Below are 23,883 nucleotides of genomic sequence, written 5' to 3'. Positions count from 1 at the left end.
CTTTCTCCACAGTGTTGCAGTTATAGCTGTGGTCATGCTGGACACATTTTGGGAAAAACATAGAAGAATAAGACTTTTAAGGTCTCTTTCAGCATTGCATTTCCATGAAATCTTATCTGTACAAGGATTCAAAAAATTACCAAACTGCTTTTGCAACATTTTGAGCATAATTTTTTGAATTAAAAGTTGGAAAAGAGGATATTTACTTAAGATAGTTGTTTTCAAACTATTTTTAAAGCAGAAGACTACTGTTTTGTAAATGAAATTTTATATAGCTCTTCAATACAATAGAGAGATAAGTGTGGTACTCCTCTGGTTACAGCTGGGGCAAGGGACCAGGGCTCTATCCTCTGGGCTTTCCCCTTGGCCTCTGAAGGAGCCCCTGACATCTCTGAGAAACACAGCTGGTTAAGTGAAAGGGAAAGGAAGCCAATATTTAGATAAATAAATAAATAAGGAAGAAGGGGAAGCTTTCTCTTAATGTGGAGAAAGAGGTAGAGTTGGAAAGTTACCACTTTGTAACCATTATAGTAAAAAGATGGGTTTGAACAAGAATCATGGATGGATGCTTGACCTAGGAGGAACAGTTTGATGAGAAGCAGGATATTGAGCCCTGGCTGGTGTGGCTCAGTGGATTGAATGCTGGCCTGCAAACCCAAGGGTTGTCAGTTCGATTCCCAGTCAGGGCAAATGCCTGGGTTGCAGGCCAGGTACCTGGTTGGGAGCATGAGAGAGGCAACCACATACTGATGTTTCTCTCCCAATCTTTCTCCCTCCTTTCCCCTCTCTCAAAAAATAAATAAAGTCCTTTTAAAAAAAGAAGCAAATACCTCAAATGTCTCTCTAAATTGTTTAAAAGTTTAAAAGTGAGGAAAAACTGCTTATCATGGCATAAACATCACTGGTAGACTTCAAACGTGTGAATGTCATATAAGACAAAGAATGGCTCAGGAAGTATTCCAGATTAAAAGATAAAAGAGACAAGACATCTCAATATAATATATGATCCATCTCAATACAATATATGATCCTTGACTGGATTATGTACTGGAGGGGAAAAAACACCAGACATTATTGGGACAACTAACAACACTTGGAATATGGATCATCACTTTGATAAAAGTACTGAATTGGTGTTAAATTTCCTGAATTTGAAAATTGTACCGTGGTTATGTAAGAGAATGTCTTTGTTCTTTGGAAACACATAGTGGAAGTATTTGACCTAAAGGGAACATGGTATGTGGCCTACTTTTAAATAATTCATAAAAAATACATAATACAGTGTACTTGCATATACAGAGAGAGCAGTGGTTCTCAAAGTGGGATCCCTGAAGAAATCTTAGCATTACCCAGGAACTTGCTAGAAATATACAATCTTGGGCCCCATCCCAGACCTCTAAAAAGCAGCTACCAGGAGTGGGCCCAGTAGTCTCTTTTAACAAGCCCTCCTGGGGATTCCACACTAAGGTTTGAAAAACACTGGTACAGAGAAATGTGGTGAAATGTTAAAATTAGTAAATCTGGGCAGAGGATACATGGGTCTTCTGTATTACTGAAATTTTTCTGTAAGTCTGAAATTGTTTCAAAATAAAAATTAACAACAACAGCAAAAGGATTACCCTAGGGTAATTCATGTTTGGATGTGGAAAGGAAGAGACTTTGGAGGCAAGGAGGCAAATCACTGGAGTTTTGCAGTAACCTACACAGGAAGTGATGGGTTTGGGAACTAAGGTTGCTACAGCTCCTCTGTAGAGTGAGGAGTGGGATGTTTGTACAGTCTTCAAACAACAAATCTTCTTGCAGAAAATTTGGGAACCAAACGTACTAACCTGAATAGGAGAGTCTGGCAATCTCTATAAAGAGGTCTTCTTCAGAAAAGCTTTCGGGGAGCATGAGGAAAGCAGCAGTCACAGCACTTCTCAGATTTTTATCGAGGGCTGATCTGAGAATGACATTCTCATTCATTGCTATGATTTTCACCTGAAAGAAGGAGAATATTCAGAAGAAAAATCCCAGAAGAGTATCGCTCAGCCTAAGGGGTTTATAACGGAACGTGCAATGAAACTGTCCCAAACTTAGCCCTGAAGATCTTGGAATACTAGGCCAGTTGACACAAAATAATAATTATTCTAATAAGCAATCCCAGAACCTCCTGTTGTATGCCAAATCAGAGAGATCATGACACAGGAAAAAAATAAAAATAAATAAATAAATCTCTGAAATGAGGTTTTAAAAAGAAGTCGGTAGAAATGGAATAAATGTCCTTTTGGAAATTTAATTTTTATTTTATAATCTCATTGTTCACTTAATTTTATGATGGACAAAGGCAAAATTTTAATTATTTAGAACTCAACTATTCTATTACCCATATATAACACGAGTAGTTCACACTCTATTTTGAACTTGACTAAGGAAAAAGGAAAGAAAATTAGCTACAGTAGAAAGGGCATGGGTTCGGGGTATAGGTATGGGCTCAAGTCCAGGTATTTACTAGCTGTGTGAGTTTGGGCAAATTATTAAACTTGTCATGTATAAAATAGGGATAACAGACATGCATCAAAGAATTGTTACAAAGATTGAGTGAGATAATAAAGTGCCTAATATACTAGTGAATGCCTTGATCAATAAAATAAATACTCCTCCTGAATATACAGCAGAGGCTGTTGTCCTTGACTTTTCCCAAGTTCAAGAAAAGATAAATTACGGTAGTCTGTTCAGAGATTCTAGGTTTTAAAGACTGCACTGTAGTTAAGAGAATGTGTTCAAGTCCCAGCTCTACCTCTTACTAGTTCTGTGATTATGGGCATAATGCGCTATCAGTAAAATGAGGTTAATAACAGAATCAAACTTAAAGGTTGCTGGGAAGATTAAATGAGATATTACACATGAACCCTTAGCTGAAGTAAGATTCCGTTTGTGTTTCTTGGTGCATACTGAAAGGATTTCTCTAGGACAGAGGTTCTCACTTTTAGTAAGCACCAGAATCCCCTAAAGAGCTTGTCAAAACACGTATTTTGAGGCCATTCTCCAGCTTTTCTGATTCAGAAGGTCTGGATACGACCTGAAAATGTACATTTCTAACAAGTTCTGAGGTAATGTCTGTGCTGCTGGTCCAGGGGCCATGTTATGAGAACCACGGCTCTAAGGTATATACTTAGAACTACCCAATTGCTCTTTGGAATAGTTGTGCCAATTTACACTCTTGCCATAATTTTTTAAAACCATCATGCTCCTTCTACTGATTTTCTGTAAGTCCCTGATAAGAACTCCAGAAATTGCCTTGGCTAGCGTAGCTCAGTGGATTGAGCGCAGGCTGAGAACCAAAGCATCGCAGGTTCGATTCCCAGTTAGGGCACATGCCTGGGTTGCAGGCCACGGCCCCCAGCAGCCACACATTGATGTTTCTCTCTGTCTCTCTTTCTCCCTCCCTTCTCTCTCTAAAAATAAATAAATAAAATCTTAAAAAAACTCCAGAAATCTCAAATGTATCCACCATCTCTAAACCATCTAGCGCCACCATCAAATTTTCCTCCTATTCTAGAAAACAGGGCTTAAATTGCCTTTTATTTGTCAAATAGAGGTAATTTTTTAACTATATTTCATTGATTATGCTATTACAGTTGTCTCATTTTTTTCTCCCCTTTATCACCTTCAACCCTGCAACTCCCTGCTGTTAGTTCATGTCCATGGGTGTACATTTATTTGGCTTCTCCATTTCCTGTACTATTCTTAACCTCCCCCTGTCTATTTTGTACCTACTATTTGTGCTTCTTATTCCCTGTACCTTCCTCCCCATTCTCCCCCTCCCCACTGATAACCCTCCATGCAATCTCCATTTCTGTGTTCCTGTCCCTGTTATTTGCTTAGTTTGGGTGTGTGTGTGTGTGTGTGTGTGTGTGTGTGTGTTTAGAGGTTCAGTTGTTCATAGCTGTGAGTGTGTTGTCATTTTACTGTTCATAGTTTTTTAAAGTATATTTTATTGATTATGCTAATAGTTTTTGTAATTACCCCCCCTCTACCCCAACGCTCCAGCTTTGCCCCCCACCCTTAGTTCATGTCCATGGGTCATACATATAATTCTTTGATTTCTCTGTTTCCTACATCATTTTTAACCTCTCCCTATCTACTTTATGCCTACCAATTATGCTCCTTATTCCCTGTACCTTCTCACTCACACTCTTTTCCTTCCTCCCCCACCACTGAAAACCCTCCATGTGATCTCCATTTCTGTGATTCTGTTCCTGTTCTAGTTGTTTGCTTAGTTTTTGTTTTAGGTTCAGTTGTTGATAGTTCTGAGTTTGTTGTCATTTTACAGTTCATAATTTTTGATCTTCTTTTTCTTAGATAAGTCCCTTTAACATTTCACATAATAAGGGTTTGGTAGTGATGAACTCCTTTAACTTTACCTTATCTGGGAAGCACTTTATCTGCCCTTCCATTCTAAATGATAGCTTTGCTGGATAGAGTAATCTGGGATGTAGGTCCTTGCCTTTCATGACTTGGAATACTTCTTTCCAGCCCCTTCTTGCCTTCAAGGTCTCTTTTGAGAAATCAGATGACAGTCTTATAGGAACTCCTTGGTGGGTAATTGTCTCCTTTCCTTCTGCTGCTTTTAAGGTTCTCTCTTTATCTTTAATCTTGGGTAACTTGATGATGCACTTTGGTGTTCCTCTTTGGGTCCAATTTCTTTGGGACTCTCTGGGCTTCCTGGACTTCCTGGAAGTCTATTTCCTTCACCAGATTGGGGAAGTTTTCCTTCATTATTTGTTTAAATAAGTTTTTGACTTATTGCTCTTGTTCTTTTCCTTCTGGCACCCCATGATTCAGATATTGGAACATTTATAGTTGTCCCAGAGGTTCCTCAGCCTCTCTTCATTTTTTGGAATTTTTGTTTCTTCATTCTGTTCCAGTTGGATGTTTATTTCTTCCTTTTGTTCCAGATTGTTGATTCGAGTGCCAGTTTTCTTCCCTTCACTATTGGTTCCCTGTATAGTTTGCTTTATTTCACTTTGGGTAGCCTTTATTTGTTCCCTCATTTTGCAACCAACCCCAACCACTTCTATGAGCATCCTGATTATCAGTGTTTTGGACTTTGTATCTGATAGGTTGTCTATCTCCTCATCGCTTAGTTCTTTTTCTGGAGTTTTGATTTGTTTTTTCATTTGGGCCATATTTTTTTTGTCTCAGCACACCTGTTACGTTGTAGGGGGCAGGGCCTTAGGTATTCACCAGGACAGGGCAATTCTCTTTGCTGCACTGTGGCACTGTCCGTGAGTGAGGAGGAACCCAAGAGGGAACAATACCGCTTGCTCAGCTCTCATCCCACTTTCAGTCACTTCCCCCAGTACCCACAAGTAAATTGGGCCCTTCTGGTGCTGATTCCCGGGTGGTTGGGTTTGTGTATATTCTAGGACCCTGTGGTTCTCTCCAATAAACTCTTCTGTGAGGCTGGCAGTTTCTCCCACTGCCACAACCCCTACAGGTTTTTACAGCCAGAGGTTTGGAGGCTTTATTTCCTGGATCTGAAACCCTGGGTTGTGCAGTCTGTCTCACTCCACAGTTGTCCCTCCTGGTTTATCTGCACATGAATGTGGGACTGCCCTGTCTGCTAGCCACTGCCTTGCTGGGCATCCTCTCTGTCCCTCCTACCAGTCTGAATGAATGTTTTTTCTTTAACTCCTTGTTTGTCAGACTTCCATACAGTTGGATTTTCTGGGAGTTCTGGTTATTTTTGGTTTTTAAATTTGTTGTTGTTCTTTTGGTTGTGCAAGGAAGCTAAGCATATTTACCTATGCCTTCATCTTGTTCAAAAGTCTGCCAGGTCTGAATAGAGATAATTTCTGATAAAATTACAATAGTACATAAAAGGCACATACATATAAGAAACTCCAAAAAATTATCGCTTCTCGGCCTTTTGGCTAAGATCAAGTGTACAAACTCCAAATTAAAATTTTATTAGACAATAAGAGACTGATGTATATCTCAAAGTATAGTTTCTTTTTTAAAAATTAATTGTAAAAAGCAGTATCATAAAACATAACTATTTTATAAATCAGGCTTAAGAACCTACTTCTATCTTTTTACCTTTTGTCTCTACTTTTTTTACTAAGGGAATATTTATAACATAAAAACTTCTCATATGTTAGGTAAGTCGCTTTATTTAATACTACCACCTCCTCCCTTGTAATTACAAGGACTTAACAACCCTTAATTAAGCCTTTCTGCACTTGGGGGAATTTAGCATTATTGCAATCATCTGCAGAAAGTAAAACCAAGAAGCAGCCCAGCGGCAAGACTTGCCCGAGGTTGCATAATGAGTTGATGGCAAAATCAGAGTAACACCCTTACACTTGGCAAATCCACCTCTAAATAATTTGGATTATTCTCATGCATTAGTTAGGGATCTGCTCTGGTTAACTTCCTTTCTTTAAAGATGATTAAAATAAATGTTAAGATCCTAATAATAACTCCCATATTTATTTCTTGAATAACTTTTCCAAACTTTGTATTCCATATAGAAGCACAGATGTAGGAAGGTAACCTCCTCATCTTACTCATGGGGAAAGTAAGGCCCAGAGGATTAAAAGATTTCTCCATGAAAAATATTGACAGAACAAATGAAGATCCAGGTCCCTGATTCGTTCAGAGCTCTTTCCAAAAGTCTATAAAGCCTTACTTCCATTCTTACTCTTCCTTCTCATTCACCAGGTCCTGTTCAGTAATTCTCCTCCTCTTTTTTTTTTTGGTAGCTTTTACAGAAACTCCATGAAAACAGAAGCTATTTTGAGATGCTAACAAATCAAAGTTACAAAGAAAAGAGTAAGTTTGAGGAAAGTTTCCTAGTTAACATGATACCACTTATTCTCTAAGAAAATTGTTCTACTTAGTTTATAAAAAAAAGCAGGCTGTTTGCTATTTAAGGGTAAGAGAGTGTAAATAAAAGCATCCTTACTCAAAGGAAAAATGTCAATTCAGAAGAGTCTGCTACTGTGCTGATCTGGTTCTCCAGTGTAAGGTGAACTAGAAACTTTTCTCAGCAGCACTGTTATTTGTTGTTCAGAGTGAAAAGCCAGTGAACTCCTGGGACACTGCCAGAGAGGCCTGGGAAAAAAAGAAAGCCCTCAGATGTGTGAATAGCTGTTTGTATCCTACTGGAAATGGCCCCATCTGAACCGCACAGATAGCATTAGCACTACTGCCAAGGAGAAAATCTTTACTGGAGAGAGGAAGGGGCAGCACTTGAAGGGACTTTCAAAAGCCCAACTCGACAGATTTGTGAGTATCTTTCAAGATAGAAAAAAAGAGAAAGTCACATGTGGTCTCCTCAGTACTTGGATAGCAAACAGTGAAGTTATGGTCACAAAGAACACAGCCCAATCTAGTGTTCAAGCACCCAACCATGAAGCAAATGACCCTTCCCATGGAAGTTTTTCACTTCAAATGGCCAAAAAGGCTAAGTTTTCTAAATGGCCATTGCCTGTGGGCTGAGAAGAAACACTGAGCTGGGGTGAAACCTTATTAATCACCTGTTGGACTATGGCCTCTCCCAAGATACCAGTGTGGTGGATTTTTTTCCCTTTTTAAATTCCTTTGACATACACAGAGAAGAAACTCAGTGGTCTTTTAAATAAGTAAATGAAAGGCTCAGTCTTTGCATTTCAAAGACTAGAGGCCCAAAGATTTGTTCACAGCTGGGCAGAGCCCCGACTGGTAAGCCAGGTTTTCCATCTCCAGTCAGGGATTTAGTCTACTGCTGGGATTTTTCTTTTCTATCTACAAAAGGTAAATCAATAGCTACAATGTGATGAAGGGTGCAAAACTGTGACTATGCTAAAAACCATTGATTGTACACCTTAAATGGTTGAATTGTATGGTATGTGAATGATATCTCAATAAAGCTGTTATATACTAAATATGAAATGCAAAAATCCAAACTTATGTTAAATAAATTAGGGAAATGACTATTAATGTTACTTTGGAGTTCTTTTGACTTAAAAAATGATTAGCCATAGGTTCTATTAACTATTTTACATTTTATTGTTCTTTACTTGGAGAATGACTTGGTAAATGACTCAGAAACTTAAGGCTGCACTAAAAATAAAAATGGGTTATCTCCTCAATTATGAAGTAAGTTAATAGTAAAGTATTGGGTTGGCCAAAAAGTCCACTTAGTTTTTTCAATAAAATAAAAGATATATTTTTAATTTTCACCAATAACTTGATTGACTTGGATATTTTGCATGTATCAGCTATCTCCATCATGGTATATAACACTGATTGTTCTCAATTAATGTCTTGATTCAATCACTATCAACTTCAAGTGGTCTACCTGACTGTGGAGCATCATCTAGCAAGAAATCTCCAGCATAAAAATTTGCAAGCCACTTTTGACATGTTCAATCAATCATAGTACTTTCTCCTTACACTGCGCAAATCTGTTTTTGCATTTCAGTTGTATTTTTACCTTTCTTTCTTTTTTTAAAGATTTTATTTATTTATTTAGAGAGAGGAGAAGGGAAGAGAAAGAGAGGGAGAGAAACATCAATGTGTGGCTGCCCCTCACATGTCCACAACTGGGGACCAGGCCCACAACCCAGGCATGTGCCCTGACTGGGAATTGAACCAGCGACCCTTTGGTTCACAGGCCCACACTCAATCTATACCAGCCAGTGCTATTTTCACCTAATAATAATAAAGCATAAAATGCTGAAAATGTTGCATATTTCTTCCATCTTCAATATTAAAATGACTACACAAAAATTCACCAATTTTGATGTTTTTTAAAAATACACACTGGTATGACAGCTGTCACAATACAATCTAACAAAATTGTTTCGAATGAAATTAAAGACAACTAAGTGCTACTAGAGCCATATTACAGAAGAAAAAACAAATGAACTTTTTGGCCAACCCAATATGATAGAAATTTAATTTATATTCAACATGTTCTAGAAACGTCCACCTTTTAAAGCAAGGTACTCATTTAGTATCCTCTCTTTTTTATTAATAAACCTTATTTTCTACAGTAGTTTTAGATTCACAGCAAAACTGAATGGAAACTAGAGTTTCCATACTCTCTGTATATTTTAAACAAATTGCTAAGTGATTAAGAAATTCTAATTGCAATATGAAAGATAATTTTAGAGCTTTAGACAGTATCGTTTAATGTAACTCCTTTTCAAACACATAAAAACAAAGAATTCACATTCATATTCTTATAATTCCTTCCTAGAACATGTACCCATTCTTGTTTGATTAATATTTGCTGCCACCTAGAGGTAAAAATAGTTTGTCTAAAGAGAGTTATCTTTAGCTCTGATGGGCGTGGCTTAGGGTCTGCAAAAGCGAAAGATTCCTAGTCAGAGCACATGCCTGGGTCGCTGGCAAACCCTGGTCCCTGGCTGACACATGTGCAAGAGGCAAATGGTCAAAGTTTCTCTTACGCATCAATGTTTTTCTCCCTCTTTCTCCCTCCCTTCCCCTCTCTCTAAAAATAAGTTTTAAAAAACCTTATTAAAAAACGAATTATCTTGAGAATGGTTAAGAGTATTTCTAGTAGAGAAGGAAACTAAGAGCAGGAATGTGTGGAGTTAATTCACCCATTTATGCCTTTTTCCTACCATGTGTATGGTCAACACTTTGAATGATTTTTTTGTTAATCCTCACCCAAGGACATTTTTTCATTGCTTTTAGAGAGAGGAAGGGAAAGAGAGAAAAATCTGTTGGTTGCCTCGCATCTGTGCCTGGACCGGAGATTGTAAGCATCCAGACCTAGGGTCAAGCCCACAACGTAGGTATTTGCCCTGACCAGGAATCGAACCTGCAATCTTCAGTTATGGGATGATGTTCCAACCAACTGAGCCACACCAGCCAGGGCTCAAATAATTTTTTTTTAAGCTATCCTGATTTTCTTGTGCTAGAAGCTTAATAAGCCTGAGAGCTGGTCATTGTTATCAATAACATTTTTTCTCCAAATTAGCTGAGAAATGCCATTTTGCATGATATAAATGTAGCTGCTATTACTTGTCTTGAATTGCTTTTATTTTATCAGGATATATGACATTTACATAAAATCTGAGGTCATTTCCAGTGCTTATATTCTGAGATTTCATGGTGTTTTCAGTTTTCTAAAGTCTTAAAAAAAAAAAGAAACATTCCAAGCACAAAGCACAGCACAGAGGATAACAACATTTCCACACTTCATTTTATCTCAAAGTAACTTTGAGATGGGCAAGGACAAAAGAAAGTGAATGATCGTTTCCTCAGTGTCTACTAAGTACCAGGCATTTTAGATCTAGGTTTGTCTTTGAGGTCAGTGTGATGAGCCTCATCAATGGATGATGATGTTCCAAGGCTCAGGGAGAATTAGTCACTGGTACAGGGTCACACAGCTGGGAGAGTCAGACTGGGACCCAAACCATGGATCTGTCTGATTCTAAAACACTGTTTCCTTCCCAGCATCACCATTCTGCTTCTACTTTTCAACACCTTCTTGAAGTAGGCAGGGTGAATACTGCAGTCCCCATTCTATAGATAAATTACCAGAGGTTCAGAAAGATAAAACAAGTTGCCCACGTTCACATAAATAGCTAACAAGTGGCAGGAATGAATAAGAACCAAAGATTCTCATTCCACATTCATTATTCTTCCCATGAAGTGACATATTTTGTAAATTAAAAAAAACTTGGAAAGAAAATTAATATTTATAAATTTTCAACTACATTTATTTGCTTAATTATGAGCATTAGTAGTTATCCAAACTAGAAATGAGAAATTCATCTAGATAGATAGGAAATTATTTTGGTAAGCCTATTGTTTCTAAACTTTAATGTTTTTACTGAAGTAAAAATTACACACAGTAAAGTATACAATTCTAACAGGTATAGCTTCACAAATTTTTACAAATGGGTATTTCCATGTAACTATTGCCCTTATCAAGTGTTTCTGAACATTTTATTGAGCTACACCATTATTATTTTCTACATGGAATTTTCTTTATATATTTTCCTTTTTATTTAATTTATTGGGGAGACACTGGTTAACTAAATTACATAGGTTTCAGGTGCATAATTCCACATACACCAATAAATTTTAAGCCCAGATACAAGGCAAGAGAATCCTGACTACCCATGAATATATATCAATAGAGATTTTTATGACACCACCAAGTAAGCTAAGATTGTATAAACCTCTCTCTAATTTTTTGCCATAACTGACAAAAGGAGGAACAGCAGAGTCACTCTTTTGGGAGACATTTGAGAACCATCCATATATTTATTCTCTTCCAGGGCCTGAGACCCTCTGACAACACAAAGAAATTTTTCCCTTGCTGCGGGGTTAGCAACTGTGACTGTGTCACATAGTTCTATGAAAAGACCCCTTCTCAGAAAACAGGCTATATATTTGCAAAAAAGAAGAAACATGACATTTGCAATACAAGTCCAAAGTACAAGTCCTCTCCACATTTTTTCCTATTTTGTTTGTTTTCTGTTTCTATTAAAGCCCAGGAGACACCTACCCCACTACAGCCTCCTCTAGCAGTATCCCAAATGAAGGAAGGATGCTATGGCAGGATCTCACCATTGGCCTGAGGAGGATAATAACAGGGATTAGAATCTACCACCCCCATCAGCATGACTACCTGGTTCATTCATTTATTCAACAAACATTTGTCGAATGCTCACTATGTGCCAGGCATTGTCCCAGGCACTGCTGGGATACATGAGTGGACAAACAGTGCCCTATGGCACTTACATTCTAGAAGAGAAGGTGATCTGGGTCAAGCTGAGCGAGGCTGCCCTGAGGCACTGGATATTTCCTCTGCCATCCTCTCCAGCCCAAAGGACTAACTCTGAGCCTGATCCACCCAGACAACTGAAGCATCTTTGGAGAGAGGACAGGGGCAGCGTGGGTAATATCTAGATATTGTTTGGCAATGAATTTTTAGGCAGGAAAAGGAGTCTAAAACTCACTTCTATTTCCTGGAGTTCCATCTCATTGCAATCAAATATCAAAGTAAGGCCAGGTTCAGACAGGAGAGACATCCCTAACTGTGGCAGCCAAAGGAAACACTCACCGGTTTTTGGAGTCGTCCAGCAATGTATAAGTTATTCCAGTTAAGGAGATCCTCAATCAAAATACTAGTGCTAATAACCCCATATTTTATAAGCTGGAAAATAAAAGAAATGGGCATAAAAAGGAGCAAAATACCATGTTGTTGCTTATGCAGATACAAAATATAAGGTAATGCATTTCTGTCACAAAAGTACCTTGATTTCCAAAGCCACTCAAAATGCCTACTTTGTAAAAATAAAACACACATCTCCACCAAAATTTTCCACAAAGGATAAGTTTCCAAGACTGATTTGTCCCTTCAGGTATTTGAGGTGAAGTGACCACTATTTTAACTTAGACTCTTGTGATGTTAAAGGCAGAATGGCTCTTAGAAGCAGTCTAGTATTGATACTCAAGGAGTTAGAAATAAAAAATGGGTCCTTCGGCACAGACAGTTTGAGAAGCAATAATAAATGTCATGCTTCCCATTTGAGAAACAAGAAACCTGAGGTTCAGAGTGAATAAATGATACACCTAAGGTGGAACCATTAGTAGCAGAGACAAAACTAGGTTCTTCAATTTAGTCTGGTTTTCCAATGTTCATTTTATCACAAAGTACAAGAAATGTTGTTTAGGTCTTTACTGACATCCTTCACAGCAGGGTCCCCAACCTCCAGGCCATGGGCCGATACCAGCCTGGGCCTGTTAGGAACAGGCCACACGGCAGGACGTGAGCTGGAATGTGATGTGCTTGAATCATCCCAAAACCAACCCCCACCCTGGTACCAAAAAAGTTTGGGACTGCTGCTTTACATGGTGCATTTCTCTTTCACTATTGACTATTCCAAACATTCTTATACTTACAAAGCAACATCCAAAAAGAAAACCTCTTTATCAGTTCTGAACACATGGAATTATGGTTAAGCTCATGCAACAATAATTTGTACAAACCCTGACTGTAATTGTTCCAGGTTACAAAATCCCATTTGTTTCAACAAATATCTCTGGCCTCACTTTGCTGAACGTCAGTATCCCAAAGGCCTTTGCAGGCTGCAAATATCTGAAAAGTAGCTAAAGAACTTTAATTAAAAAGTACGGGTCCTTTGGCATATAATCATGTCCAAATATTTGGTTACTGGAGCTTTTAACATTGTTTGAAACTACTAATTAGAGATAGGCTCAGCATAGTATTAATTATGAAGAAGTAACAAAGCTACATGTTTGGCATGACTAAGTGGACATTGGAAACTGTGCTGAATAACCTTCACTCCACTCTAGTCACAACACTGCAGAAAGCCTTCTTGCTGCAGGCACATAAAAGCTGGGAGCTAACAGAAACACCACTGGCCTGGAAGTCAGGCACCTGTCACTAACTAGCCAGCTGCATGAGACTATGAAAGTTATTTTTTCTCTCTGAAACTTGTTTGTTTTTTTGTCTGCAAAGTGCAGGTGGAGCAGCATTGGACCTCAACCAAAAAAGTAAATATATGGCCCAAAGGTTATGCACATACCACCAATCAATCACAGCACTCATTCCTGCCAAGTTAGATAGATCTTCAAAATCCTTCTCAGTCAGTACTCAACGTCTCGGCCTTCAAAATGTGGTCCATTGACAAATAACATCAACATCACCTGGGAGCTTGAAAAAAATTACAGAATCTCAGGCTCCAATCCAGACCTACTGAATCAGAATCTGTTCCTCAGGTGATTGTCTACACATCAAAGTAGGACTCCTCTAAGCAATCAGCATCATTGAGCAGAGTTAACAAAGCTGGCAGAACCCGTATGTCATTCTTAGCCAGGAGTGTCAAACTCATTTTCACCAGGGAACACATCAGCCTAGCAGTTGCCTTCAAACCAAATGCAATTTTAGGACTGTATAAATGTCACTGCTCCTTAACTAGGGGCAAGGAGCTTGGCGGTGCTGCTGCCAGGTAGAAACAAAGTGCCGGGCCAGATAAAACAAGGTAGAGGGCCAGATTTGGCCCTCGGGCCTTGTTTGACACCTGTGTTCTTACCTCCGCTCATCTCTAGGAGGCATTTGATTTAGTCCCCATTGGTCATCTTAGGCTGGGATCCTGCCAAGTTCTTGGCAGCCCTCTTAGAGATTGGGCCCCTTCATTAAAAGACAGTTCAAGGTTCCTGCTGTCAGAAAACCTTCTGCCAGGATCTGTGCATCTTACGCGCTCTCCAACCATTACCAGTACCAGTAAGCATCAAATTTCACCCACCTGCTGGTACCACATGCTTCCCAACTACCTATGATATCTTCACTTCCACATTCTTCTTGGGGTGTCAGCCTCTTGTATAGATAAGATTAATTCCACTCTGATCCTTAATCAGCCTGCCTATTTCTCCCACTGACCAAACCACTGGTTCTCAAAGTATGTTTTCCAGACCAGCAGCAGCATTATTTGGAAGCTTGTTAGAAATGCAAACCCTGCCCTGGCTGGTATAGCTCAGTGGACTGAGTGTGGGTTGTGAACCAAGGGTAGTTGGTTCAATTTCCAATCTAGAGCACATGCCTGGGTTGTGGGCCAGGTCCCCAGTAAGGGGTACTCAAGAGGCAACCACACATTGATATTTCTCTCCCTCTCTTTCTCCTTCCCTTCCCCTCTCTAAAAGTAAATAAAGAAAGTCTTTTTTAAAAAAGAAATGCAAATCCTCATTGCTAAGATAATAAATCTTTAAAATTCTCATCACAAGAAAAAAATTGAAACTATGTGTGGTGATGGACACTAACTAAACTTATTATGGTGATCATGTCATAATATATACATATATCAGTGTCATACACCTAAAATTAATACAATGTTAAATGGCAATTTATATCTCAATTTATAAAAAAAAAAAAAGCAAAGCCTCAAACCCTACCCCAGACCTCGTGAATCAGAAACACTGGGGTGGGGCCCAGCAATCTGTGTCCAACAGGCATTCTACAGGACTCTGATGCACATTGAAATTTGAGAACCAGTTGGCCAAAGGCAAAAAAAAAAGAAAAGGCAATTACACTAGGTCATCTTCATTCAGTAGGAGCCTGAACATTTCCTGACTGTAAAAATATACATATCTAGTTGGTATTCTAGTAACAAAGGTTAATAACCCAAGTCAAGGCAAAAGCCCAAAGTCACTTACCCTACCATCACACACGATCAATGTATTGTAGTAAACTCCGGCACCATAATTATTCTGGACAGTGGTGATAAACTTGGGCCCCAAAACTTTTAGGAAAGAGTAATGGTTCCAATTTTTCTTCAGGTTCTTTGAATGCCATGCAAAAGGGTCATCTACTGTGAACACAAAGTCCAGCATAGCATTCTGAAAGGTGAAGAAAAGAGAATGATTTTAGTTTTAATTCCTGGAAAGGCACCCAGATAGAGTGAAAAGCTCTAAAATTCTATGCTGTTATGATTAATAAAAGACCAAGGATTGTCATCAGAAAGTTAAGCAAGTTTCTGGAACAAATTTGAGCTTTGTTTTTATCAATACACATAACAACAACAGTGCTTATTTAATGTGTACTGTCATGCCAACACTCTTCTAACCACTTTATACATTATACACACAGGAACTCATTTTATCCTCGAAACAATTCTACCAGGTAGGCACCGTTACTACTCTAATTTATAGGAAAGGAAACCAAGGCACAGAGTAGATTCCTTGCTGAAGGACAGCTAGTGAGTGGCAAACAGTCTGGTCCCGAATTCTGTATGTTGGACCACTCTTCTACGCTGCTTCTCATATAAGTGTTGCTGAATATGCTCCATTTCTCTTCCAGATGAAATGACCCTATACGGATGAACCCTAATCAGTACTCTGTAAAGGGAAGTTATTTTAACTTCCAGTCATTCACCAGATACTCACTGAAGACCCATAATGAGATCTGATAGATCCTGAGGAAGTGGTAGAGTTCAAAGACTACTGGGGAAGACAGACAAATTATCAGTAGATGGACTTGATAGAAGAATGCAAAATGTACTAATTTCACTCACAACTGGGTTAGAACAGGAAGCCTAAATTTTCCTATAAAATCACATTCTTCAAGACTGATAAATCTGAGTCTTGAAGAATGAGCAAGAGTTACGCAGAGTTGGTGGAAGTATTAGGGGAAGCACGGGGAAGGGGAGTTCTGTTGGAGGAAAACACTCTTCTGGACATGAGAGCTGGGCATGCTCTGTGTGCTACCACTGGAATACAATGCAGGCAGGGGAGTGGTGGGAGATAAGACTAGAGAGGGATTCTGGTTGCCATGCAAAGAAATTTTCCTGCAGAACTCACTGGAGGGAGGAGAGAATAAAGGCCAGGAAACCACACAGCAGGCTAACTGCAAGATTCTGGGTGAGAAAAGAAAAGATAGTAAGGCACTAAAAGGTATAGAGACTGATCTGACAGGCGCTGGAAGCTACAAGACTGTTAACCTGAAGGAAATGAAGGTGAGGGAAAGCAGAAGAATCTTTTCTTGTGAGGGAATTCCACCTTTGCTCAAAGGAAAATTTTCATGAAAATATGAAGAAGTGGCTATAGAATCAGGAGGCCAAGGGCTACTCTGAGTTTCCCAAACGTGATCCACAAACCACTGGTGATACTTAAGATTTTGGAGGGGACATGTTTTTAAAAATTTACAATTATATTAAGGTATTTAGAAAAATGACTAGCCTATAATAACCTATAATTTACACATCTATAATCTATAAATTCTCATATGCTATCAGTTTAGTGTTACTTAAAAAACTAGTGTAGGTAGGAAACAGCAAATTCAAACGGTATAGATGGCCAGACAGATCACAGCCATGTATTCAAATCCAGAAGGCCTTTCTGCAATCTGCACACTTCCATTTCCCTAATTTATTACAGATGACAATGAACTATTAGGCTGTGCATTAATTACAGTAAGTAGAAATCCAGTTCAGAACATAAGTTGCACACGCAGAGAACCAACTCTATTTTGACTTTTGCCCCTTTTACATTAATTCAGCAAAAGCTCTACAGCCCTGGTAGAAAAGTAACTGATAGCTTCCTTTAAATGGAAAAGATTTGCCTTTCATTCTTCTGCTGTCTTCAATCTTGTCTTCACTTTGGAAACAAACTTTATTTTCAGAAAAAAGTCTTCCATCACTAGGAAAGCTGTACCTTCACCACTGTTGCGCTCAGCCAACTCTGAAGAGTAACAATGCCTAATCCTAAAGTCTTGTTCAATGTCCTGAGCATGGGTATATACACTGGCCACTCACTAATTTTTACTCTTAGTTAAGTTCACTGCACCTGCCTTAGCCCTACAACCAGTCCCTCAGCTCCCGTAAGTCAGGAAGATCATTTTTAATGTTTTCCTACAGTAGACACTTACTCAAGCTCAGCTGTGCATTAGAATCACCTAGGAAGGTTTCGAAATTCTTGAAGCCCAGGCCTTTCCCCAGACCAATTCAATGAGAATCTCCATTGGTGGAACGCTGGCATCAGTAATTTTTAAAGCTTCTCAGAGAATTCCATGCTCACCCAAGGCTCAGAACCTTAACTAGCACCTAGCAAATATTTCTTCTCCTTTCTACCACCTTGCCTCTGCACCAGCTTTCCCCTCCTAGTAACTGCATTTCCTGCTCTAAAAGAAAGTGGACTCCTACTTATCCTAAAAACTAGGCTCACGTTGTTATACTAGGAACACTTGCATACAGTCTGTACTTTGCTAGTTGAGACGTGGAGAGCGCAGACACGCGTCTCTAGGGTTCTGAAGGGATCGAAGGCAAAATGAAAACTCGGTCGAACAGGCCGATTCTCGGCGTGGGGCTGGCCCCGGGTCGGGCTCACCTTCTGGTTTGAACTGGGCCCCGCCTGGCGGTACACCCCGGAGCCATAGGCGAAAGCCAGGCTCAGCTCCTCGGGGAAATGAGACAGGATCTTGCGGAAGGCCACCCCCGAGCTTTGCAACACCTGCAGCGCCATGGGGCCGAGGCCCAGAGACAGGGACCCTGGCAGGGTAGGGCAGGGGAGAGGACAGAGGGGCGGGGAACAAATACGGCGAATGCGGTTAAGGGCGGGGAGATGAAAGACCGGGGCCGGCACCAAAGGGAGAATGCTGGAGACAAAAATAATAACCGGTGAGACCCGCGAACACTAAGGTTACAGTCGTGCCAGCGAGCGACCAACCCCCGGCACAGCTGTCACTCACTTGCGTTACAAAACTTCAAGAGAAGGCCCTCGCCCATGTGCAAGGACGCGAGGACTTTGTGGAGACTCCTGGTGGTCGGAGGAGCGCAGTGCAGGCTGGCGGCCAGGGACTGTGATGAGCATATTGGTGGGGGAAGAGTGTTGGCTAATTGAATTGCTTTTGAGAATCCTTTTTTTGTTCTCACTTCAAACCACATTTTCGTAAATGACTATAAAATCATGTGTGTTTATTGCAGAAGATTTTTAATGAGGTGAAATTCACATAACAAAATTGTACACTTTACGTACATTTCAGTGGCATTTAGAACATTCATCATGTTGTGTAACCATTATGTGTATCCAGCTCCAAAACTAGATTTTGAAGGTTTAGGAAAACACAAAATTAAAATCATGCCCAATTCCACTATCCAGAGACTATCACTCTTAAAATTTGGCTGTGATTTCTTCCCATTAAAGTCCTTTTCAAGTCTGATGATGGGTATGAAAGTGCTCCATAAATGGTAAAGGCCTGTACCAATTTCTCCGATATTTGTATTTAATTTTAAGGGTGGAGAAAAGTTTCTGCCCCTTTACTTTGGGGGTTAATCTCAGAAAAGGGCATATTAATGTTTCCTGGGAATAAACAAGACTCCAGGTGAGAGTTCACCTCTTCATGTGTAACTAGAGAAACTTGCTCAGGATCACAGGGCCGTTCAGGATGTAGTTTAACTTCCAGGATAGAGATTTTGCAGATACTCTCCTTCTTCCTCATACACTGCCTCTCAAAAATAAAGGTAGTTTTAGCTAGATTTGATAATGATGATGAATTTTTCACTGAGTCTCCTCTGCTGTCTTGTTAGAGAAAATTGTTGCCTCCAGTTTAGGAATGAAGAAGCTAAGACAGAGAAAAAGCAATGTGCTTAGGACCACATCAGCTTGTGGCAAAACTGGAGCTAAAACCTAGGTCTGACTCCACATCCTACAATTCTTCTCTATCCTTGAAGTGTTTTGAGCAGGGATCTGTTCCCTGGATGGGAGTGGGGAAAGAAAAGGCCATAGGAGGCTGTTACCACAGTTTCACCATAAGTAAAGACACCTGAGTTGGGGTAATAAAGGCAGGGATGGGATTAACTCAATTTGAAAAATGATTATTTGAATTCAAACCCTGAACCTGGCACAGAGATAAGTGCTGACTATTTGAGATGACTAGAACAGGGCTGCTGCCTTACAGAAGCTCAGGGTTTATGGAGGAGACAGAGAAGCAAACCCAGAAAACAAGGTGCAGTATGAATTTGGGTGCCCAGCAACCTGTACGACCTGTGATGATGGAACGCCAATCAGTTCTGTGTGTGCAAGAAAAGACCAGAGGAGGTTTCACAATGGTGGCATCTGAGGCAGGCTTTGAAGGATAAGTAGGAGTTTAATAGACAGAAGATGGATGGGAGAGATTCTACCAAAGAAGAATTGATAGGATGCAATGACAATAGTAATAAGTGACATTTGTTTATTTACTATTCCCAAGCTCCTACAATACTTTTTCATCATTCCAAAGGCCCCATGAGACATGTTCTCTAAGAGTATCATTTTTCACATGAAGAAAGAGAGGGCATAAAAGGAGAAGTTAATTTCCTGGATTCATAGTTAGGAGATTTGAACCCAGGGCTCCCAAACGCCAAAGGCCGAGCTATTTACCACCTTGTTTTGGTGACTTCTAAAAGAGACAGCTGTGCAGCAAGAGAAAGCAATGGAAAATCAGCTGGTTCCATTGGCAGCAAGAACGGCACCAGGCGTTAGACCAGGAGAGGCAGACCAGACCTCAGTTGAGCAACTGTGGTACTTGAGTTCTGCCTAAGAAAGAATTCAGAATCAAGACTCAAACTACAAAAGAAAGTTTATTTTCAAAGTCACAAAGGTAGAAGAAGTGAGTTGTAGAAGAAATGGGCTCTGAAAACAAGTTACAGAGGCAAAAAAAAAAAGGGCCCTTGGAGCTTAGGGAAAAGACAAGGATCACACTGCCTGAGGAAAGGGGGTGGGGAAAGCCACAATGGGTCCTCCTCTTGTAGGGGTGTCAAACTCATTTTCACCAGGGGCCGCATCAGCCTCATGGTTGCCTTCAAAGGACCGAATGTAACTTTAGGACTGTATAAATGTAACTACTCCTTAACTAGGGGCAAGAAGCTCAGCGCTGCCACCGGGTAGAAACAAGGTGCCAGGCTGGATAAAACAAGGTGGAGGGACGGATTTGGCCTCCGGGCGTTGTGTTTGCCACCTGTGCTCTAGAGGCTATTTATCTGGAGGTCTTAGGGGAGGATTCCAATAGAATATTCCTCAGCTTCCCAAGTGTGTCCTTTCAGGGTCATGGTCTTTACTGATTGGTAGGTGCCCAGTCAGGGGTCATTAGTCAATGCAGCTTGTCCTGATGTCAGCAATGACATCACTTGTCTGATTATGCTGCTTTTTTGGGCCTGGAGCTGAAACACAGCTGAGGCCAGATATATTAGACATGGGTCAGAACCTCATTTTCCTGGGGGCTTAATGCTTAAGGGCTATTCTCTGGACCCATTGTTTTTAGCACCTCTAAGGGGTCTAACTTGCATGACTAGCAAGCAGCCAAGGAAGCAAAGGTCAGGGGAGGGTCCTAACTGCATGACCAGCAATATGAAAGGTCAAGGAGTCTAAACCACAAGCCCAGTGACATTCTAGGAGAGGGTAGGTTACCTGTTTCCCCAGTTTGCTCATTTCTGGGCACCCAAAGCTTTCTGCTCTGGTGACCTTCTGTACCTGGCTCATAGTGCCTGCTCTGCTCACGTCTGTCTAACTACCTACCCAGTTCTACTCCATCAGCCCAAGTCAAAGAGCAGTAGCAGTAGCAGTAGTTAAAGAGACAACTGAGACCAGAACAGGGATGGCAGGAGGGAGACACAATGTGTTTCAGCCTCTCTATGTGAGCACAGTTGTTCTGGCTCATTCTGACTGAAGATCACCCTTTCTCGACTGCCAGAATCTGAAGAGTGTTTACTGCAGAATTACACTGAAACTTTTAACCCAATAATAGTGAATAAATCTCCACCAGTCATGTTATAGTTTTGGTTTCCTTCCTTGTAGTAATATTTAACTTTGTTCTGTTTTTTTTGTCCCTCTTTGCAAAAATAATCCATGCTCATAAAAATGTAAACATTACAAAAATATGTATACCATCTCCCAGAGATAGCCACAGATAATCTTTGGTACATATTCCTCTAGATATTTTTCTATAAATATATTAACATTAAAAACATTTTTAAGCCCTGGCTGGCGTAGCTCAGTGGATTGAGTGTGGGCTGCAAACCAAAGTGTCCCAGGTTCGATTCCCAGCCAGGGTACATGCCTGGGTTGCAGGCCAGAACCCCCAGCAACCGCACATTGATATGTCTTTCCCTCTCTCTCTCTCTCTCTCTCTCTCTCTCTCTATCTCTCTCTCCCTCCCTCCCTTCCCTCTCTAAAAATAAATAAATAAAATATTTAAAAAAAAACATTTTTAAATGGAATTATAGGATAGACGCTATATTGCAATTTGCTTTTTTTTTTTTCACTTAATATATCAGGAACATCTTGCCATGTCAGAATATACATATCTATCTCATTCTACTTATTAGCAGCAAATTTTTCTACACTATGGATATGCTATCATATGTTGAAACATTTTTATATTTACAGTATAGAGTATATCCATTTTTCATATGTGCAAACAATGCCATAGTGAACATTGGTGTACGGAGACCTTTGTGCACATGTGCAGGTTGCTATGAAGTAGATTCCTAGAAGTGCAATTGCTAGGTCAAAGTGTCAGCACCTTGCTGAAATCCCCTCCGAACAATTGTACAAAGTTCAGCCCTTGACATAAATAAAGATTCTGCAGTGTTCTTTACTTCTCAGTCTTACAGGCTTTCACACCTAATTATCAGTCATTTTCACAAACACTCTCCTTCCTGATAATGCAAAATCACCAGCTGGAAAATTCCATCACATTCCTGCGTGCATTTGCCTCGCCTGGGAAAGAGACAGAAGCAATGTAGTAGAGAAAACATTTTTATTCTCCAGCAGAAATCTCCCTGCTCCTAGCAGTTCATCCGCTCCCTTTTAAATTACTGTGGCTTGTGAAGTTAGAAGCTATTAAAAAGCCCTAGTGTTCTTTATAATCGCTTTAGGGTTCTGTTGGAACTCTCATACCAATGAAATAAAAACATTAGAGAGACATTTTCAAATACAGATAAATGCCACTTGATTTGAGTGAATGTAGGCCTCATTTTTCTGATTTATCCAGCTGTTGGCTTTGTATTTCTTAACAATGACCTTATCAAGGCTAGGTTTCACTAGGAGAATGTTCGCCTATTCCATTTTTTAAAAAGCACTGTAAAATCTCTATAACTTTTACGTCTGGGTTTTTCTTCTAATCAGTTTTTAAGTAAAGATGGAAAATGTTTGGGGAAAAAAAATCCAAGCCCTGTGGTTCCTACAATTAATCACATGCTCAATTTGTCCGCTGATGTGAGAGGGGACCAGATCAGAGGAATGTTACTCTGTCACATCAGTCCAAGTGTCATATCTTGGCCAGACTGAGAGCATCTTTAATATTTTTTTAGTGTCTGAGGTACCACCTGGATTTGAATCTGGGCCCCAGGAGTTAACACAATAGCCGTTTGACCTTGGACAACACAACTGCAGCTCTTTGTGCCCTTTCCCCCATTGTCTGCAGGATGTTCATAGTAGTAATGCTTGCCTTACAGGGCTGCTGGGACAGTAAATGAAACAGTATCCAGAAAGTACATGAAACAATGCCAGCCCCAGAGTGAGCTCTCAGTAAATGTTCTCCATCTTATTTAATTCTTTGGAGGCAATGTACAAAGAGAAATTCAGAAGCATAATTATGGCATTTAGCGTTTTACACGAAACATTTTCCAGACATGATTTTATTTAATACTTAAGATGAATCCTGGGAAATGAGTGGATATTAATCTAAAATTACAGAGGGATAAACTAAGACACAGAAAAAAATGAAGTGATTTACCTGAAGTCACAGGGCTAATGGCAGTCCTGATAATAGCCTCCAAGTCTGACCCTTTTCTTCTTGCACCATAAAAATAGCACAAATTGTTCATTTCCCAAGGGACTCATTCATTCTCCCATCGAACTCTTCCTCCTCCTTTAGTCCCAGCTCAAATATTACTCCTAATTAGAAGTAAATTTTCTATCCTTCGTGCCCACATAACCCTTTGCATGTAACTCTCCAGCCTTTGTCTTAAATACCAGATATGTCAGTCAAAAATAGGCTTGGGGCCCTGGCTGGTGTGGCTCAGTTCAATGGATTGAGTGCCAGCCTGCAAACTGAGGGGTTGCCAGTTCAATTCCCAGTCAGGGCACATGCCCAGGTTGCTAGGTCCCCAGTGGAGGGCGCACAAGAGGCAACTACACATTGATGTTTCCTTTCCTCTCTTTCTCTCTCCCTTCCTTTCTCTAAAAAATAAAATAAATAAAATCTTAAAAACAAAAGAATAGGTTTGGGGACTCACTGAAGTCAGGGACCATCTTCCATTCATCTGTCTGCCACTTAGGGCCAAGCATAGTGCCTGAAAGAGAGTTCCTGTAATTGAGAACGTCATAGGCTGGTGACAAAATATAAGCATATATACAAAACAATTGTAGTCAAAT

General features: G+C 39.9%; 1 protein-coding gene across 4 annotated transcripts in view; it reads right to left on the bottom strand.

Moving 5' to 3' along the window:
- The window catches only part of TAMM41 (TAM41 mitochondrial translocator assembly and maintenance homolog), a 52,671-nt gene extending 34,472 nt beyond the window's left edge, over positions 1–18,199 (bottom strand). Inside the window, exons 1-4 of one of the 4 annotated variants that reach the window (XM_028518938.2) lie at positions 17,857–18,199; positions 15,190–15,372; positions 12,077–12,169; positions 1,830–1,980 (exon numbers count right to left, since the gene is read on the bottom strand). In XM_028518938.2, the coding sequence (XP_028374739.1) occupies positions 1,830–1,980; positions 12,077–12,169; positions 15,190–15,372; positions 17,857–17,991 (562 nt within the window). In that variant the 5' untranslated portion in view covers positions 17,992–18,199. Of the gene's footprint in view, positions 1–1,829; positions 1,981–6,952; positions 7,102–12,076; positions 12,170–13,565; positions 13,972–15,189; positions 15,373–17,856 lie in introns of those variants that run through there. The other 3 variants (XM_036030795.1, XM_036030793.1, XM_036030794.1) reach the window with 3 other exon arrangements.
- Between the last annotated feature and the right edge of the window lie 5,684 nt (positions 18,200–23,883).

Source organism: Phyllostomus discolor, chromosome 7 (genome assembly GCF_004126475.2).
Source record: "Phyllostomus discolor isolate MPI-MPIP mPhyDis1 chromosome 7, mPhyDis1.pri.v3, whole genome shotgun sequence".
Taxonomy (NCBI): domain Eukaryota; kingdom Metazoa; phylum Chordata; class Mammalia; order Chiroptera; family Phyllostomidae; genus Phyllostomus; species Phyllostomus discolor.
The sequence above is the reverse complement of the archived record's forward strand: the minus strand, read 5'-3'. Positions and strand labels throughout refer to the sequence as shown.